The following is a 20,606-nucleotide window of genomic DNA, read 5'->3' as shown; positions in this document are numbered from 1 at the left end:
CAGCAACTGTGATTGGCAGCCAGGAGAGGCCCAGAGAGGTTAAGCAGTAGCCTGTGGTCACCCAGCAGGGCTGAGATTTGAATTAGATCCATGTGATTCCACTTTTTTTTTTAAAGGCCAGGTATAGTGACACACACCTTTATTTATTTTTAGTTTTATTTATTTACAAGGCAGGGGAGAGAGGATGGACCTCTAGCCACTGCAAATGAACTCCAGACACATGCACCACCATAAGCATCTGGCTTTACATTGGTTCTGGGGAGTTGAACCTGGGTCCTTAGACTTTGCAAGCAAGTACCTTAACTGCTAAGCCATCACTTTAGCCCGCTTCTTCATTTTAACCACTTGTGTATGCTGCATACAGAATGAGAGGGAAGGTTGCCTTAAAGAAGGGTGCACTGTCCCCCAGGACGTCTGGGCCTCTGTCCATCAGAGTGTCCATCAGTCTGTCATTGCTAGAATGGTGAAAAATGCATGAGTGGCCTCATACTCACAGACAGGGAGGAAAGAGAGCCTCAACTAGGCATCCAAGAACCCCTCTGACACCCTGTCCCCACACAGACTCCCAGATCTAGTCCTACATTGGTGACAGATGCACCCCAGGACCACAGTACATGGTACCCAGGGCTTCGGGGAAGGTACCTGGCTTGGTTCCAAAGTACGGACAGCTGGACCCATCTCTTGCCTCCTTGAGCCGCATGCAGTTTCCTCCCTCAGGGCACATGGGTAGTAACTGTCATATGAGTTCTACCAGTCCTTATGGGGTGGCACACAGGCAACCCAGGTGCCAAAGCACTTGGCAAATTGCTACCATTGGGTGTAATCACCACCATCATTATTTGCAAAACGAGAGGGTTGGATCAGCTCATCCCCATGGGCTCTCTTCCAGCTTTCGTGCTGAGAATCTCGTGTTCCAGGCTGGAGGCTCATTCAGACAGAGACCGCAGGAGAAGGATGATGGGTGGCTACCTCTGCCGGGCCTTCTCCGTTTAATCTTTGCCCCGTCTTAGTCAGGGTGCTGGACTCCAGTGACAGACCATGAAAAGGCAGAGCTGGGGGCTTCGGGCCAAGTTCCTGTTTGTGTAAGGACAATCTTGGTCTACACTCCACGCCTGCCCCTTCCCAAAAGCCATCGTTGCCTGCCATGCCCCTGGGGGTTGAACTGCCTTGGAAAACAGCAAGAAAGGCCCTTGGAGAGCCCTCGTTATAGACAAGGAAGCAGGCACAGAGGGACCTGCCTACAGTCATACTGAGCCGGTAGAGCTGGGCTTAGGACTAGGGTCTCCTGACTTAGTTCATGATTATACCAATGCACTGCCCAGTTTTGTTTGGCTTAATTAATTAATTTATTTATTATTTATTATTTATTTTGAGGCAGAGTCTCACTCTAGCCAGGCTGACCTGGAACTCACTCTGTAGATCCTCCTACCTTAGCCCCCCGAGTGCTAGGATTACAGCCGTGTGCCGCCACAGAACTGTTTGGCTTGAAAATCTTTACATGTGTATGTACAGTCTGTGTGTGTGTGGAGGCCAAGGACAACTTTTGAGTATTGGTCCTTGTCATCCACCTTGTTTTTTTTTTTTCATTTTTGTTTTTTCAAATTTTTATTAACAACTTCCGTGATTATAAAAAATATCTCATGGTAATACCCTCCCTCCCCCCACTTTCCCTTTTGAAACTCCATTCTCCATCATATCCCCTTCCCACCTCAATCAGTCTCTCTTTTATTTTAATGTCATGATCTTTTCCTCCTATTATGATGGTCTTGTGTAGGTAGTGTTAGACACTGTGAGGCCATGGATAGCCAGGCCATTTTGTGTCTGGAGGGAGCATGTTGTAAGGAGTCCTACCCTTCCTTTGGCTCTTATATTTTTTCCGCCACCTCTTCCGCATTAGGCTCTGAGTTTTGGAAGGTGTGATAGAGATATTGCAGTACTGAGCATTGCGGTCACTTCTTTCCAGCACCATGATACCTTCTGAGTCGTCCCAAGGCCACTGCCATCTGAAAAGAGAAGATTCTCTACCAAAAGTGAGAGTAGCATTAATATAAGGGAATGACACCTTGTTTTTTAAAAAATATTTTATTCATTTATTTTGAGAAAAATAAAGAAACAGAGAGAATGGGCACACCAGGACCTCTAGCCAGTGCAAACTCCTGACGCATGCGCCGTCTTGTACATCTAGCCTTACGTGGCTACTAAGGTATTGAACTTGAGTCCTTTGGCTTTGCAGGCAAGCGCCCTAATGGCTGAGCCATCTCTCCAGCCCCAAACTTGTCTTTGTTTGTTTGATTTTTTGAGGTGGGGTTTCACTCTAGCCCAGGCTGACCTGGAATTCACCATATAGTCTCAGGGTGGCCTTGAACTCACAGAGATCCTCTTCTCTGCCCCCCCAAGTGCTGGGATTAAAGGTGTGCGCCACCACATCCGGCCCCACCTTGTTTTTGAGGCACTCTCTCTTGTTTCACCAGGCTAGTGGCTCCACCTTCCTTCTGGCTATAGGCATGTTGGGGTTACAGATGCTTGCACTGTGCGTCCAGCTTGACACGACTGGATATCTGAACTTGGGCTATCAGACGTGCACAGCAAAGGCTTTTCTCCTGAGCTGTCTCCCCAGGTTTTTATTCCCCCAGGGAGGGTCTCAGTCTAGCCTCGGTTGAGCTGGAATTTACTCTGTAATCCCAGACTGGCCTTGAACTCACACAATCCTCCTCCCAACCTCACCTGGCTTGTTTTTGCTTGAGTCAGGATGTCGCTGTGTAGCCCAGGGCTGGCCTTGAACTCATGGAAATTCTCTTGCTTTAGACTTTCATATGCTGGGATTACATGCATAAGCCACATCCGTTCATGATTTTTTAAAAATATTTTTACTGGGCTGGAGAGATGGCTTAGCAGTTATAGCATTTGCCTGCAAAGCCAAAGGATCCTGGTTCGATTTTCCCGGACCCACATAAGCCAGATGCACAAAGGGTCGAATGCATCCAGAGTTTTTTTGCAGTGGCTGAAGACCCTGATGCACCCATTCTCTCCCTCCTTCCCTCTCTCTCTCAAATAAATAAATAAATAAATAAATAAAATATATTTTAAAAATATTTTTATTGTGGTGGTGCATGCCTTTAATCCCAGCACTGGGGAGGCAGAGGAAGGAGGATTCCCATGAGTTCAAGACAACCCTGAGCCTACATGGTTAATTCCAGGTCAACCTGGGCTTGAGTGAGATCTTACCTTGAAAAACCAAAAGAAAAATAAGAGAGAGGGAGAGAGACAGACACACAGACACTAGGCTTACCAAGGCTTCTTGCTACTACAAATGAATTCCAGATGTATATGCCACTTTGTGCATCTGGCTTTACATGGGTACTGGGGAATTGAACCTGGGCCAGCCTGCTTTGCAAACAAGCACCTTTAATCACTGAGCAATCTTACCAGCCCCTTGTTCATGATTTTTATTTTTTTGATTTTTTCAAAGTAGGGTTTTGTTCTAGCCCAAGCTGACCTCAGACTCACAGCGGTCCTCCTGCCTCTGCCTCCTGGGATTAAAGGAGTGAGGTACCACATCTGCATGTGTTCATGATTTTTGAGACAGGATCTTGCTATGTAGCCCAGGCAGCCTGGAGCTCTTGATCCTCCTGCTTCAGCCTCCCAAGTGCTGGAATTTCATGCCTGGCTGAGTCCCCATTTATTTATTTATTAGTTTTCCGACGTAGGGGCTTACTGTAGCTCAGGCTGATCTGGAATTCACTATGTAGTCTCAGGGTGGCCTTGAACGCACAGCCATCCTCCTACCTCTGCCTCCCCAGTGCTGGGATTAAAGATGTGTGCCACCCGCCTGGCTCTGAGTCCCCATTTATTGCCACCTACTTTACACGGAGTCCTGAGGCCTGCCCTGTGAGATGAGCGCGGCTCTCATCAATGTCCTGCATTATAGATGAAAACAACTCAGGCTTTGATAAGGTTTGAAAATGGCCCAATGTCAACAGCCAGAGGTAGAGCAGGGATTCAAGTGCAAGTCCATCTCATTCCAAACTCATTCCAATGCCAATTCCTGTGTGTGTGATGGTAGGCTAAGATTGCTCTACTTTTTTTTTGTTGTTGTTGTTCATAACCAGCATAGGGTGATATTCATTGAGCACTCATTGAGTGCTTACCACAGTGAGACCTTGGAGCTGATAGGATAAGGAGGGTCAGAAGTTAGGCAGTGAGGCACTGGATTTCACATCCACTTCCTTCCCTGCCCCACCCTTGATAGCTGCCTCTCTCTTATTCTCAGCCACAGACTGGCTTTTTGCAGGGGAGGGGGATGCTGTTCAAGGTAGGGGGCTAGGCTAGAATGAGCCCAGGCTGACCTAGAACTCACTTTGTAGTCCTAGGCTGTCCTTGAATTCACCGTGATTCCTCCAGAGTTCTGGGATTAAAGGAGTATGCCTGGCCACAGACTGGCTTTTGTAACCTCTGGAGTATCCATAATGTGTTTTATTTGATCTTCCCTTGGGAGAACCGGAGCAGGACCCCGTGGGATGTACCTGAGCTTTGGTCACTCAAAGATGACCCTGCTCCCTTCAGTATTAATAGCCAAAACACTTGGGGGCACATGGTGCCGCCTTGGCTACCGCTCACCGTCAGCCTGCTAGTGAAGAGCTGATTGTTTCCCTGTCTTCAGGCTATGGGAGCTAGACCCCTGTGCCCGTATTCAAGGTGGGTTGTGCCCTCCCTTATGCCCCGGCTGTGTACCCAGGTTGAATGGCTGTGCTTGTAGACCCTGGCATCTGGAAGCCAGGACATTTGTCAAGTGGCATGCATCTGTTTCGCACTTACTGTGCGTCTTGGCAGATTGTTTACGGGGTTAAAGCTTGGGCAGATAGGGAGACCATGTTTCTCAGTGAGGGATGGGGGGGCCCAGCCCGAGGATGTCAGAGTGGAGAAGCTGAAGCAGGCGCTTTCTTCTTGGGAGGTGCATTCCTAAGTGACAACATTCCTTTCCTTTCCTTTTACTTTTATTTATTTGACAGCAAAAGAGGGCAAGGAGAGAGAGAGCGCGCGCGCACCAGAGCCTCCATCCACTGCAAGTGAACTCCAGACACATGTGCCCTCTTGTGTAGCTGGCTAACGTGGGTTCTGGGGAATCAAACCAGGGTCCTTTCGCTTTGCAGGCAAATGCCTTAACTGCTAAACCATCCCTCCAGCCCTCTTACTTTCTATTTTTTTTAATTATTTATTTATTTATTTGAGAGCGACAGACACAGAGAGAAAGACAGATAGAGGGAGAGAGAGAATGGGCGCGCCAGGGCTTCCAGCCTCTGCAAACGAACTCCAGACGCATGCGCCCCCTTGTGCATCTGGCTAACGTGGGACCTGGGGAACCGAGCCTCGAACGGGGGTCCTTAGGCTTCACAGGCAAGCGCTTAACCGCTAAGCCATCTCCCTCTTACTTTCTTTTTTTTTTTTAATTTTTTTTGTTGTTCATTATTTATTTACTTATTTGAGAGCGACAGACACAGAGAGAAAGACAGATGGAGTGAGAGAGAATGGGCGCGCCAGGGCTTCCAGCCTCTGCAAACGAACTCCAGACGCATGCGCCCCCTTGTGCATCTGGCTAACGTGGGACCTGGGGAACCGAGCCTCGAACCGGGGTCCTTAGGCTTCACAGGCAAGCACTTAACCGCTAAGCCATCTCTCCAGCCCCCTCTTACTTTCTTAAAAACAATTTATATTTATTTATTTGCAAGAAAGAGGGAGAGGGAGAGAATGAGTGCACCAGGGCCTCCAGCCACTGCAAACGAGCTCCAAATGCATGCACTGCTTTGTGCATCTGGCTTACGTGGGTCCTGGGGAATTGAACCTGGGTTCTTTGGCTTTCCAGGCAAGTGCCTTAACTGCTAAGCCATGTCTCCGGCCCTCACGACAACATTTTTATCTCCACTGACACTTAGGCAAGCCCCATCAGCCCCTAGAACTCCAGCTTCCTCAGCTATGGAATGTGAAGGCGGTTGGGCCTCATTTGCATGGCAGCCAGAGGTGTAGCTTGCAGTTTCTGCAGACAGTAGCTGCCTTGTTCCTAGGCTAGATCTAGAGGGGCGGGGTGGAGATCTTGAGGGTCGGAAGAGCTGGAGCTGCTGTTGGCAACCTCTGTTTCCCCATCAGTTGCAGCAGACACAACTCTGCCTGATCCTGCTCACAGGGCTGTTGTGAATCTCAGCTGCCCCAGCGGGTGTAGGTGCAGCTTTGTGACCTAAACAGAGGAGTGAATGGGCCCGTGGGAGAGGAGCGAGGGAACGTGGTAGGCGGAAAACACGTGCCACCATTGTGGCACACAGGTGTGCCATTGTGGGTCTAGGGAGGCGCCACGGTTGGTACTGGGAGGAACAGAGAGGACAGGCTGGGGGGCTGCCTCCGCACAAGGGGAGAGAGGAGAGTGGGGAGCACTCTGAGAGGTACGCAGGGTGGCTCAGGGTCTCTACCCTCTTGAGAGAGCCTCAGCGGGGGTTCGGGCTGCGTCGCTGTCCCTGGTCCTGGAGCGCGCCTCACTATGACTTGCAGTTTCTGAGATGGCCAGAGGAGGGCGCCAGTGACCGTGGCGGGCTCCCACTCTTGGTCTAAGAATACGTTTGAAAAGCATTCTTTATTTTCTTGTAATGACATTCTTAGATAATAAGTCTACCTACACAATTTCAAACGCCAACGGCATACTACTGTAAGGAAAGCAAAAGTCCTCTACCGGCTTGGACAAATGCTCTGGCATGGCCACACCACAGGAGGGAAAGTGACTGACCACAGATTTGCATGTGCTTGTGAAAGGCCTTTCCATTTAAGGGTAGAAAATCATATCGCTGACCCTGACCTTTAGCTCAGGAGGGCCCCAGTAATTGCACTCCCGAAAATTCCATTATGGATTAAGGCCACACTGAAAGATGCTCATGGGGCTGCTAGCTCAGTGGCCTAGCATGTTCAAGGTCATGATTTCCAGGTTTAGCACCACTGGGAGAAAAAAAAAAAAGAACAAGTCAGTCAATATTCCAGTGTCAAGAGCACTTAGGGGCTAGGCTGTACCCATATGACCCACGAGGTACTAGTTGGTATACAAGTCTTCCTTGGGTGATAGCTTCCTGATAGCTTTCCTGACTCTTGTCCTGTGAATAATTGTGGTGATCCCCCCTCCCAGTTTGAACCCCATCTACCTCCTGTATCTCTCTAATACTCCATAGGGGATGGACTTGCTCTCTTTGAGAACCAAAGCCAACGTGGGTTTTTGTAGATCTGCACGGGCCACATTTCACATGGGCTGGCTGAGTGGCAAGGGGTGCTTTAGGGAACTGTTGGGGTACCACTTCCCTATTCTACAGGCTGGACATCAGAGAGCAGAACGAGAAAGGGCTTGTGCTGGGAATTACGGTGAGTGGTCCACTGAGATGGGCATAATTTTCAGGTCTCCTGCCCCCCACCCCCAGAATAGGGCTTAGCCTGCTGTTCCTAATGGTACTGTTGGGGGGGGGGAGGTACATCAAGCCTAGCTTTGCCCCTGGTAGCTTTGTCTGACCAATAACCAACAGGAGGGCTGTGCTCTGAGCAGGGGCAGTCAGAGAGGGAAGCTGGCTGCGTTGTGGCTGTACGGTGTGTAACAGTGGCCTCGGCCTCCCCTCCAGGCCCTCCATGCCCTCCTCAGGAATGCTGTGGTTGGTGGTACACCTGTCACTTTTTTCTTTTTTTTGGGGGGGGGTTCAAGGTAGGGTCTTGATGTAGCCCAGGCTGACCTGGAATTCACTATGTAGTCTCAGGGTGGTCTCAAATTCATGGTGATCCTCCTACCTCTGTTTCCTCAGTTCTGGGATTAAAGGCATGTGTCACCACAGCAGGTCTCTTTGCCTCTTGAAGAGCCATTTTCCCTCTCCTTTCCAGCAGTTCACTGAGTATTCTGTGATGTGCGTGTGTGTGTGTGTAAGAAGATCTGAGTAAGGAGGTGGATTTTTCACATTGATTTATGGTCTTGGTGTGTATTCCCAAACCCAGCCCTAGTCGGTAGGTGAGCATGCATGGATTTGGCACCTGAGGGTGTGCGCTTCATTTGACCTTTGCGCATGTATTTGCTTGAGTGAGGAGACAGAGTGTGGGCTGGTGCGCATGTGAGCAGGCCTGCACGTGGTCTCTTGGCACAGGTTAGATGTCTGTATGTACGGTATATACCAAGTCAAGGGCATGTGTGTCCTGGGAAAACTTGTGTGCAGGTGTGTGTGGAAGTCCTCCAGAGATCTTGTGGCATTTGTGCTCTGACCCCGTGTCTGAACTGTGCAAGGTACTGTGCCCACAGGAAGGATATGTATTTGCTGAATACTGGAAGGAAAAAGGAAGGAGAGGAGAGAGGGAAAGACGCAAAGAGGGAGAGAAGTGCATATGTGCATCCATGTATCTCAGGGACCCTCAAGGTATAGCCATGTGAACATCTTTAGGGATGATGACCTGAGTGGGGATGTTCACTCTGGTCATGATTCACAGGCCAGATCGCCCTGACTTCTGAGGGAGACACAAATAGGCAGGACTGATTGTGGAAGAGTCTCAGAGCCAGAACAACAGACACATGTCCAGCAGCTTCTGGGGAGGATGTGTACTGAGCCACACCCCCTGCTCCCAGGGTGGGGGTGAATCTGCACCCTTCTCCGGAGCTCAGGGTTTGCATCTCTTAGAACTGGGTCTGTGGGATGGTGCCTCAAGAAATGGTGGGATTCTCTCCGGGCTCATGCACTTGCCATCACCGGGCCTCTAACCTGCAGAGGGGATATTTAACAGGAGAGCAAACCAAGGCCCAGGGAAGAAACTCATTCTCACCAGGCCTCACGAGAGCTGCTGGCACCAGCTCAGGCAGGAAGCTCAGGCCCACCATGTCTCCTACTTGAGACCCCGGGCAGAAACCTGCATGGGAATGACTCAAGAGGGAAGGAGATTGCTGGGGACTCGGGCAAGAACTAGCCACATCTGAGGCCCAGGCCTCCCACCTCCCCAGGAACTGCCTCTCCCTCTGCCCTCAGGTTCCCTCCCGGGAGCTGGGGAAGCGGAGCTGCAGGCAGTGGATGGGCCTCCCAGAGTTCAGCGTGGCGAACTTGGAAAGGGGACCTACAGCCCTCCACCCCTGCCACCTTCCCTCCTCCTTCACCCAGCCTGGCACGTGTTCACACAGCTTGGGTGCCAATTCGGAAAGCTTAGAAGGAGAGGTTTCCTTCTAGTGGGAAGTGTGGAAGCAAGGGAAGAGGGGTCCTGCCTTGCCCCCAAAGACAGCGAGGATCCTAGTGCCAGGCTGTGAGCACATACTGTGTGGACTGGGGGTAGTGGACTCCCCATCTCAGTGTGTGTCTGTCTCGGAGGTCGCTCCACGCGCTCACACAGACCTGCCCCTCTTTCCGACAGCTGCATGGCTGTGTGGTATCAATGTAATATAATTTATTTATCAATTTCTCTTGAATGGCCAGGTAGTTTTGTGTGCTGTCCTTGCAAAAATAACAAATTCATAGAGGCAGGCCTTAAACAAGCACTGCTGCTGTGAACGTGTTACTTGGCAAGCACAAGAGGGGACAGACACATCCCCTAATGCCTAGCAGTTCATTTAACCCTTTGAAGTGCTGACTTTCAGCCCCAACTTCACTTTGCAGATGAAGAAACTAAGGCACAGAAAGATTAAGCCCTTTCCCCTAGGCCACAGAGCTGTTATGGGAGAGCTCACAAGATTGAGCATATAAGAAAGCAGACCTCCCTCTCCCTTGTTCTTGACCATGAGTCTTCAGGCAAACATCTGTGAGGGTTGAATTCTTAGAAGTAGTCTTTTATTTATTTATTTATTTTTTTTTTTTAAAGAGAGAGACAGAAAAACAGAGAGAAGGGGAGCATCAGGGCCTCCAGCCACTGCAAACTCCAGACACATCCGCCACTTTGTGCAGCTGGCTTATATGGGTACTGGGGAATTGAACCTGGGTCCTTAGGTTTCGCAGGCAAGTGCCTTAACCACTAAGCCATTGCCCCAGCCCCTTTTGGAGGTAGTCTTTTAGGTGAAGAAGATGTATTCAAGTTCCACTCAGCTGAGGGCTCTGCTTGGTCGAGGGCCCAGGAGCTGGCCACAGAGTCCCTGCTACGTCTGTGGCTGAGGGAACGTGACCCCAATGACCGCCCCACCCCCATCTCCTGCCAAGGAGCCAGCTGCAGCTGGGCAGAACCCAGAGGCTGGAGCCCACACTGGGCTCTTTGTCTTTGGTGGGAACCCAGCGGCCCCCATGGCTCGTCTCAAGGGCACACTGTCCCAGCACCAGCAGGCCCTTCTAGGGGCCAGGTCTGGCTAGGAAACTTGGCATGTTGGCAGCTGTTTGGCCACCCTGCCAACTGGACATGCAAAGCCCACTCAGAAGCCATTCCCCTGAATGAGGTTGGCAAGGCTGAGGCCCATACCCGGGGTGTGGGCAGGGAGCACAGCAGCCCAGATGGAGCTGGTGTCTTGGGTCAGCTCAGCGCTGGGCACACTTCCCCACTGCCCACGCCTAGCTCTGGGTTCCTCTGGCTCTATCCTACTGCTCCCCAGGAACCCTAACTGTGCCATACACGGGAGGAACAGACTGGCTCTCTCCTGTACGACCTTGCCTGGCCCAGAGCCCTCCTGTTCCACCTGGCTGCCCTGTGAAGAGCGGCCTTCCCACACTGCCCTGCACTGGGCTTTCCACCCAAGCCTGCAGCCCAGGCCCCGAGCTCTGAGCGCCCTGCCAAGGGGGACAAAGGGGAGCCAGTCCCTTCTTTGAAGACTGAAAATCAAGGCGGAGTGCCCAGCTCAGAGCAAACCCTTGCATGCCCAGCTCCGAGCTCTGCAGGGAGCTTCCCAGGGCTGTTCAGTGGCCTATGGAAGCGCACGGAGCAAATGGAGAGAGGGAGCTGGGCGGGTCGGTGCAGTGACCGCTGTGAGGTGAGGCCTGGCTTTCTTCTCAGGAGAGGGTAACTGCAGCGCCGCCCACCTCTGTCCGGGCCAAGGTTGTCCCACTGCAGTCACGGCTAAGGATGAAGGAGTGAGCCACGCCCTGACCTAGTTCCTGAAAGGCTTCCGAGGAATCCTTGCCACAGTCCTTGTGCCCTTGGCGGGCCCTCCCTCCCCATCCCCCATCCCCATGCTTCTGCTAAACAGAAAGCCCCATAGATACCCTCACGGCTGGCTCTTGGGGCAGGGGAGGGGACCGGCTCTGAGCAAGCGGTTGGCGGACTCTAGAGGCCCGGGGTGGTCAGCGTGAGCTGACACGTACGTCCCCATGTGGGTCAGTGCTCGTTGGGTGGGTGGAAAACCTACAGGCTCCGCTCAGGATGCAGCCCAGTTTACCCACAAAGATGGTTGCATGAGGGAAGCTGGAACTGGATGGATTTCCAAGCGGTGTGGGGCGCCTCCCTTCCCTTTGCTCCTCTTTGCAGGACAATTGGGGGAGGGCAGTGGTCGTGGGGTGCCTCGGCTGGGGGTGGGGGGGAGGGATGAAAGTGGGCGACAGGACATTTCCTGATGCTCAGGCTGGCCTGCTGAGCGAGCTGGCAGCCGGGGCGCTGGCCACCTGGCCTGGAGCCTGGACTCCGCACCTCCTTAGCCCAGCGGCGGGCTTAGCCTCACTTTATGCAAGAGAAAGAAGCCCCACGTCCCCGGGTTCCGAGTTCCCGCCCCGCCCGCGGGGACACCCCGGGGGGGGGGTTGGGTGGGACAGGGGTGGCTCCTGCCGCCGGGTGGCCACCGGGAGCCGCGCGGCGGGCAGCAGGGCCTGGCGGCGGCGTGGGAGTGTCGCTGTCCCCACCACCACCACCACCACCACCACCCCGCACCCCGAGCTCGCTCGCTCGCTCGCTCGGAAAGCCCCGCGGGCCGCGGAGGGCGGCGCGAACAAGCGGCTCTTTCTGCGCGCGCTGGCCGGCTGCTGGCCCGGGGCCCGCGGGGGCGCGGACGGTCCCGGGCGGGCGGCGTTGCCAAGGTGACCCGGCGCGGGGCGCGGGCGGCGCGGGGCGCGGGCGGCGGCGGCGGCGGCACCATGAGCGGCCGGAAACGCAGCTTCACCTTCGGCGCGTACGGAGGGTAGGTGCGCGCGTGAGTGTGAGCGTGAGCGTGCGCGCGTGTGTGCGTGAGCGTGCCGCGTGCCCGCCCCGGGCCCCGCCGCCGCCGCCGCCGTGGGCGTGTGCGGATGTGTGCGGTGAGCGTTCGCCCAAGTCGTGCCCGGCGGGCGCGCTGTTGTGGAGTCTGGGTGCCCACGCGCACGTGTGGGTTACAGTGCCTGGGTCTATGAGTGTGCGTAGGAGACCCATCCTGGGCCTCTGTGAGTGAGTGTGTGTGAGTGTGTGAGTGTATGGGTGAACAAGCATGGCTGAATGGGGTGGGGCAGGCAGTCATGGGGGGGAACCCTGATGCCCTTCCTTGATCCCCACTTGGCTGCTGGGCCTCTCCAGTGAGGCTTTGGAAAGAAGCTCCCTGCCGCCCTTGAGCACCCTGGACTGCCCACCTCTAAGGAAGCCCTTCGGCTTGCATGCTTGATGTGCCTAAAATCTTAGGGTCACTCTCCCTCTAGATCCCAAGTGCCCACCCTTGATGGTACAGAGGTGGATGGATGGAGGGATTCTTGGCAGCAGTACAGATTTGGCAAATTGAAAAGATGGGCTACGCAGAGTGGGCCCAGAGGCCTCTTCCCCGACCAGCCAAGGGCCTCCGGGACCTTCACTAGGTTGTCACCTGTGAATCAGAGGGACACTCGGGTCCCCTTGGGGGTGTGGTGCACCAACGGTGCACCTTGAGCTATGGGGATTATGTCCAAGGTGCCTCTTCCCTGGGTGCTCAGCCTCTGAGGGGACCCCAACAGGGGCAGAGGCAGAGGTGGGGAGAGCGCCACCTCCCTATTTGGTAGTACTGGCAGTCAGGTAAAGTTTGGGCTGGGAGGACTTCCTGGTCAGTTGACATGTAGGGGCAGCCCAGGAGGTGGATCGGGGGTCTGCTGTGTGACCTTGAGTGAGGTCCAACCTCTTTGGCCTTGCTTTCCCACCTGCAGGGTCTGCCCTAGCTGAGAGTCCTGCACTGCTCCCTGCTCCCCAGAAGCCTCCCTGCCCAGATGGCACAACCCCCACTTTGGGCTCCCTCTCTGTTTCCTGCTTGCCTCGGGCAGAAGGCAAGGGTTGTTTGTTGTCCCAACAACTGCCTGGCTCTTGGTCCCTACTGGGCAGGACTCATGTCCTCTGGGGGTAGTGGAGCAAGAATCTGGGCCCGGGAGAAACCCTGACCACCCACTCTCCTTGAGGCTGAGCCTCCAGAGTTTGGGGGAGATGCAGTTTGAGTGTGCTCTTGGAGAGGCAGGGATGTGTGTTGGGGGAGGAGAGGAGGGCTCCTTCCAGATGTCCTTCCAGGTCCCCAGGAGATTATCCCCTGGGTAGATATGAGCTGGGGGGAGGCAGGGCTGTGGGGCTCGGAGAGGGCACCCTTTCTAACCTGTCTGCACTCCCACACCGTTGATCTGTCCCTAGATTATAGTCATTCTGGCTGTCCCAGAACTACTTCTGAGCCCACTCTGCTGATATCCACAGCCTCTGCTCCCTTACACCCTAGCCCCCAATCCTGCCTTGCTTCCTTGCTCCACAGCCCTAGCACCTTCCCATACCCCTAACCTGACTTTAGGGCAGTTAAGTCCTCTTAGCAGCAGTGCCTCCTGTGCCAACTGGAACAGGGCATGCGGCCTGCAAGGCCAAAATGGAATGACCCCCTCACAGGCTGCCCACTTGCTATGTTTCAGGGTGGACAAGTCCTTCTCCCCTCGCCGGAGTGTGTGGTGAGTACTGGGGACCCTCAGGAGAGTCTGGGCTTCCCCAGGTTGCTCCCTGGGGCACGCCCGTCCCGTTCCCACCCCTACCCTTCAATCCTCCAACCATCCCCTCTTCCTAGTACCCGCCTGTTCTCCCCAGTTCTTTCTCAGCCTTGGAGTCAGACAAGTGAGGTTCAGAGCTCATCTCCATCACTGCCTGTGTGACCTTCCATGACTCACCACCTCTCTGAATCTCAGCTATCTAATAGAATGTGAGGCTTGGGGCTGGAGAGATGGCTTGACGGTTAGGCGCTTGCCTGTGAAGCCTAAGGACCCCGGTTCGAGGCTCGGTTCCCCAGGTCCCACGTTAGCCAGATGCACAAGGGGGCGCACGCGTCTAGAGTTCGTTTGCAGTGGCTGGAGGCCCTGGCGCGCCCATTCTCTCTTCCTCTATCTACCTGCCTCTTTCTCTCTCTGTCGCTCTCAAATAAATAAAAATAACCAAAAAAAATTAAAAAAAAATAGAATGTGAGGCTCAAACTCCAGCACAGACATGGTTGGGTGCGTCAGAGGCCCAGGCCATCACTGAAAAGGTTCCTTCTCTTTTCCCTTCTCTAGCCTTTCAAGCCTCAGTGTGACTTCTGGCTAGGCAGGGGGTGGTCTGCCTTCTCACTGACCCCCACTCATACACAGCCCCCTGGCCTCCTGTATCTCCTGTGTCGGAGACCACCCTTTCTTGGGAGGGGACATGTCCGTGGCTTCCCCATGGAAGAGGTGTGAGGCCGTGGGTGGAGGTGCTGCCTCACCCCGGGATTCACATGGCTCAGCACTGATGCCATGCAGGTGGGCACCTCCTGGCTTCCCTGGCACCAACATCACATGATCCTGCTGACTGCCCCTGGGGCTGCCTCACTGCCAGCAGGAGGGAATCCCCCACCATGGCTCCCTCTAGCTCCAGCCTAAGCTTCCTGCCCCTGCTGTGGGCTTCCTGGGGTCTAGCTGCTGTGATACTCCTAACCAGTACCAGGGCCCAACCCCAAGCCCCGGAAAGCTGGGCAGTAGGCATGCAGTGTCCAAGATGAGCTCTGAGCTTCTTTTTTCTTGGTTATTCAAGGTAGGTCTCACTCTAGCCCAGGCTGACCCAGAATTCACTATGTAGTCTCAGGTGGCCTCAAACTCACAGTGATCCTCCCACCTCTGCCTTCTGAGTGCTAGAGTTAAAGGCATGTGCCACCATGCCCAGCTTAAAATTTTTTTTTAAACTTTATTTCATATATATATATATATATATATATATATATATATATGTGGGTTTTTCAAGGTAGGATCTCACTCTAGCCCACGTTGACCTGGGATTCACTATGGAGTCTCAGGGTGGCCTCGAACTCATGGCAATCCTCCTAACTCTGCCTCCTGAGTACTGGGATTAAAGGCATGTGCCAACACGCCTGGCTATTATATTTGTTTTTGAGAGCGAGAGAGGCAGATAGCAGGAGAGAGAATGGACACACCAGGGCCTTCAGCCACTGCAAACAAACTCCAGGTGCATGTGCCATCATGTGCATCTGGCTTACGTGGGCCCTGAGGAATCAAGCCTGGATCCTTTGACTTTGCAGGCAAGTGCCTTAACCACTAAGCCATCTCTCCCGCCCCTTTTTTCTTTTTCTTTTTTCAAGGTAGGCTCTTGCTCTAACCCAGGCTGATCTGGAATTCACTATGTAGTCTCAGGGTGGCCTCAGACTCACAGCGATTCTCCTACCGCTCCCTCCCTAGTGCTGGGATTAAAGGCGTGCGCCACCACACCTGGTTACCTTGATCTTTTCTGGACTTCAGATGGGCATCTAAAATTCAAGGTTCCAAGAGTCTGGGGAGATGGACTCTCTGACCTTAATTGTAGGGGCAAGAGACCTTGTGCACACACACATGCAAATAAACTTTTTAAAAATATTATTTATTTGGGGCTAGAGAGATTGCTTAGTGGTTAAGGCGTTTGCCTACAAAGCCTAAGAACTTGAGTTCGATACCCCAGTACTCATGCAAAGCCAGATGCACAAAGTGGCACGTGTGTCTAGAGTTTGCAGTGGCTGGAGACCCTGGTGCGCCCATTTTGTCCATCTGTCTCTCTTCTATCTCTCTCTCTGCTTGCAAATAAATAAATAAAACCTTAAAAATATTACTTATTTATTTATTTGAGAGAGACAGGGAGAGTGAGTATGGGCATACTCAGGTCTTCCTGACACTGCAAGTGAAGTCCAGATGCAAGCGCCGCTTTGTGCATCTGGCTTTATGTGGGTACTGGGGAATGGAACCTGGGCCACCAGGCTTTGCAGGCAAGTGTCTTTAACCATTTTGCAATCTCTCCTGCCCAGCAAATATATATATATACTATGTGTATATATATATATATATATATATATATATATATATATACATACATACACACACACACACATACATATATCCCAAAGTAAGGACCTGGAAGCCCAGAGCATCCTTATTACCTGCAATGCCTTCCCCTGCCTGGCCCCATCCCGGTTGTAGCTGCTGTCCAGGGTGCTGTTGGCCACGCCCTTCCTAACCCTGGAAACCAGTCCTCCCCTTCCACCCCTCCACCCCTGCCAGCCTGTGTTGGGCATCTCATTAGTGCTCGGTGATGGGCAGCCTTCTCAATGAGTCAGGGAGATCTGGCACTAGGGGTCAATCCCTACCTCTCCCCAACAAGGCTCAGTTCAGCCATGGCCGGGGTCTCTGCTCAGTGGGAGCACAGCCCTGGCCAGCTTGGCCAACCTGCTTGCTCAGGGCCCCGCCCCTGCCACTTTCACTCACCTCACCACGCCGAGCCACCGCCCTCACCAGCTGCTAGGGTGTTCTTTCCTGATTCCACATCACGCCTTCCTCTCTCCGACGCCTCCCTGCTGTTTATCACGAACTACTGATCATCCTCTCCTGGAAAACAGAAAGAGCTTGGATTGCAGTGGGAGTGGGGGCTGACAAGTGTGGGTGGGATTGGCTTCCACCATGTTCCAGCTGTAGGGCCTTGTGACCTTGGGCACATCCCGTCTCCTCACAGAGCCCTGCTTGACAAGTGATTTTTATGTTTTGTAACTGCTTTTATGTATTTATTTGCAAGCAGAAAGAGAGAATGGGCACACCAGGGCCTCTAGCCACTGCAAAGAAACTCCAGATGCATGTGCCACTCCGTACATCTGGTTTTACATGGGTATAGGAGAATCAAACCCAGGTCATTAGGTTTTGCAGGCACTGGCCTTAACCCCTGAGCCATCTCTGCAGCCTGACATATGTTTTTTGAGTGGAACGTGACTTCATCGCTGAATGTGTGCACATGACCCTAAAGTGAGAGGCAGGCTCCGTGCCACTCCAAATGGGTGTGTTTGCGTTCCTTAGGTGCCCAGCTCACTATTTGCATGAGTCCCACCACCACCCAGATGAGCTCTTCTCAGAGCTCTGTCCCCTACATGGTCTCCAAGAGTTACCCACACCCAGCAAGTGCCTCTTGAGTGTCTGGAATCTAATGGAATGTGTCCAGACAGTGGGACATAGGAAACTTTGTCAGTAACCTGGTGTGTGTGTGGGGGGGTCCTTCCCTGAAGCAGTATGATTTTCTCACCCCCTTTCATTTTATTTTTCAGATAGGGTCTCACTTTAGCCACAGCTGACTTCGAACTTACAGTGTAGCCCAGGCTGTCCTTGAACTCATGGGGCTCCTCCTTCCTCAGCATCTGGAGTGCTGGGGTTAAAGGTGTGTACCACCACAGCTGGCTTTTACCTCCATTTATTTATTTACTTATTGATTTGGGGTTTTTTGAGGTAGCGTCTCACTCTAGTCCAGAATGACCTGGAACTCACTCTGTAGTCCCAGGCTGGCCTCGAACTCACAGTGATCTTCCTACCTCTCTGCCTCCAAGTGCTGGAATTAAAGACATGTGCCACCATGCCTAGCTTTCCCCCTTCTTTAAAACAAGTGTTGTGAGATCTATGCTGGGATCATGGAAGCAACAGGTCTGGCAGAGGCTGGATGTGATTTGGCCAGTTGTTTCCCACCTCCCCAGCTGCTCGCCTACCCTGAGGGAACTCAGAGCAGATGAGCCAGGAGAAGGGGAGGCAGGCCCGGTAGGGGACTGGTTCTATAACCTAGGGACCCAGCAGTCCTGGAGAGGGGGCTGACAGCTAAGGGGAAGTCAGGTAGAGGGCAGAGGGCCGGGAGAAGTATGGGGCTGGCTGGTGGACTTGTGCAAGGCAGGGGTTCTAGGAGGAGTTGGTGAAAGACTATAGTTGACGTGGCTTTGAACCTAGGAGCCTGGGAAGTAAAGTGCAGGCAGAGCCCAGCAAAGACTAAGTGCTGACAGGGTGCCAGCCAGTTTTCTCTCATGGCCTCATGCAGTCATGCCATCAGTCCTAGGAGTGGGCTTTGGTGTCTCCACCTTGAGACCACAGTCGAACCTGAGGAGGGTGTTCTGGCCCAAGGTTAGGACTGGATTTGAATCTCTCTTTCTCCTTCTCTCTCTCTCCTGGGATGGGAGCATCTTGCCTATGGGGATGGAGGAGAGGGAAGTGTTCTCAAATACTCCCAAAGAGAAGTCACTGGCAAGCCCCAGTACCCTGCTAGGAGGGCCTGCCTACCTGTCTGTGGACAGGCCCTAAGTCAGATGCTCTACTGCAATTATTTCATTCCAGTTGACTATTTCTCACTGTTCCCATCTTACAGATGAGGAAACCAAGGCCCAGAAGGGAAATGGCTGTCTCAGGATGAGTAGTCAGTGAGTAGTCGGGGAGGGGGTGAATGGAGTCTTGGCAGCTGAGACCCACCTCCCGGCCCCACTCCCCAGGCTGCCGCTGGCTGAGGGCTTGCACAGAGGCCCCTGTCCTCAAGCTGCTGCTCTCAGTCATCATGTGGCTGAGGTCCTTGGGGCCTGGCACTGCTGCAGGAGGCACGGGGCTGGCCTCATTAGTGAATCTGAAATGCCAGGCAGGCGTAGCCCACTGGGTTGCCTCATCTATTATGCATCTGTGGGCAGGCCCCCGCGGGCAGCTGGCAGAAGCCAGGCCGGGAGCCAGCAGCTGCCTTCTAAGCTGACACCTGCCCCCAGCTCTGTGCAGGGACATGCCAAGGTAAATGCCAAGGCAGCCGAGCTACACTAAAGGCACCACTGGCCGTAAGAGCAGGGACACTCATCCAAGCAGCTACATTTGAGAGTGGCCAGAATCAGTAGATGCAGGTGGGCAGCGGTGACTGAAGGAGGGTCAGAGGTACACTTGCTCCTGGCTGCCCAGAACCACAGAGTGGTGGAGCTGTGGTCACTGAGCACCTCCTCTGTGTGGGCAGGATTCCAGGCACTGAGAGTTAGCAGGGCATGAGACAGATCAGCTCCTCTCCTTAGGCAGCTCGGTTTGGCCAGGACTGCACTTCTGTGGCCCTCGATCTACTCATTGTGAAATAGGAAGTGGTAGCAACACAGACAGACAAAAACCCACTTCTGAGGCCTGCGTTGAATTTGAGGCGAGATTCTACATGGACAAGAAGCGGTCCTGTGTGCTGCTGGGCCAAGTTCCAAAGCACTCTTCCCAGGTGCATGAATTGTATCATCCCAGTGACCCCATAAGTCAAGGGCTGTCACTCCTGGCTCACACCAAGGAACCTGAGACAGCCAGGTGCACAAAGCCAGCCAGGGTTTCTGGAGCAAGCTGAGGTTTGAACCTGAGCCTTCGGCTCCAGCCTCCCTCCCTCCCCACCTGTGCTGGCTTGCTGGCGGAGGCATTCATGAGAGACCTTAGTAAGAGCTTTTATTTGATTATTTTTTAAACATTTGTTGCAGTCAGGTTCGCATTGCTGGTAGAAATCACCCAACCAAGAACCACTTGTGGGAAAAAGAGGTTTGTTTTGGCTTACAGGCTTGAGGGGAAGCTCCACAATGGCAGGGGGAAATGATGGCATGAGCAGAGGGTGGACATCAACCCCTGGCCAACATAAGGTGGAACATAGCAACAGGAGAGTGTGCCAAACACTAGCAAGGGGACACTGGCTACAACACCCATAAGCCCACCCCCAACAATACACTGCCTCCAGGAGGCGTTAATTCCCAAATCTCTATCAGCTGGGAACCTAGCATTCAGAACACCCAAGCTTATGGGAGACACCTGAATCAAACCACAATATTTTAATATTTTATTTATCTGTTTATTTGAGAGAGAAAGAAAGAGAGAGAGGGGCAGATAGAATAGAGAGAGGATGGGCACACCAGTGCCTCTAGCCAATGCAAACGAATTCCAGATGTATGCGCCACCTTGTGTATGTGGTTTATGTGGGTACTGGGGAATTGAACCAAGGTCCTTCGGCTTTGTAGGCAAGTGCCTTAACCACTGAGTCATCTCTCCAACCCCAGGAAGTACTTTTATTTGGACTCAAACTAGAAGGAGAAGAGCAGTCAGTGTGAGAAAGGTTGGCAGCTTGGCAGATAGAGGTGTCCAGACAGGGAGCAGCAGGGGCCGAGGGCCTGAGGCAGTAATGAGCTGGGCATGCCTCGTGAAGAGAGAGACCAGCGTGGCTAGAGGGATGAGGGAGAGTGGGGTCAGAGGTGGGTCAGGAGCAGCGGGGTGTGCGGGCTCTGCAGTGGGATGGGGAGCTCTGCCTGTGCCTGCTCTGTAGAACACCAAGTCTGACATTCCAGGCTTTGCAGTCTTAGAGGACTTGGACCTCCTGGAATCTTTAGAGGGGGAAAAGGCCTTTGAGGTGCCCCCTTTAGGGCCTCCCAATTGGCAAGTGTGTAGGTCACTTTTTTCATTTCTGAGAACGAATGAATTGTTGACAGGCAGCTTAAA

The 20,606-nt window shown here is 53.1% G+C and overlaps 1 protein-coding gene across 5 annotated transcripts in view; it reads left to right on the top strand.

Moving 5' to 3' along the window:
* The window catches only part of LOC101599363 (RAP1 GTPase activating protein), a 76,349-nt gene that overhangs the window by 9,604 nt on the left and 46,139 nt on the right, over nt 1-20,606 (top strand). For 3 of the 5 annotated variants that reach the window (XM_045149251.1, XM_045149250.1, XM_045149253.1), the window contains exons 1-2: nt 12,005-12,064; nt 13,761-13,796. The exons of 1 other annotated variant lie outside the window; for it this stretch is intronic. In XM_045149251.1, the coding sequence (XP_045005186.1) occupies nt 12,021-12,064; nt 13,761-13,796 (80 nt within the window). In that variant the 5' untranslated portion in view covers nt 12,005-12,020. Of the gene's footprint in view, nt 1-12,004; nt 12,065-13,760; nt 13,797-20,606 lie in introns of those variants that run through there. One more of the 5 variants, XM_045149255.1, reaches the window with a different exon arrangement.

Source organism: Jaculus jaculus, chromosome 5 (genome assembly GCF_020740685.1).
Source record: "Jaculus jaculus isolate mJacJac1 chromosome 5, mJacJac1.mat.Y.cur, whole genome shotgun sequence".
NCBI lineage: Eukaryota > Metazoa > Chordata > Mammalia > Rodentia > Dipodidae > Jaculus > Jaculus jaculus.
The sequence above is the reverse complement of the archived record's forward strand: the minus strand, read 5'-3'. Positions and strand labels throughout refer to the sequence as shown.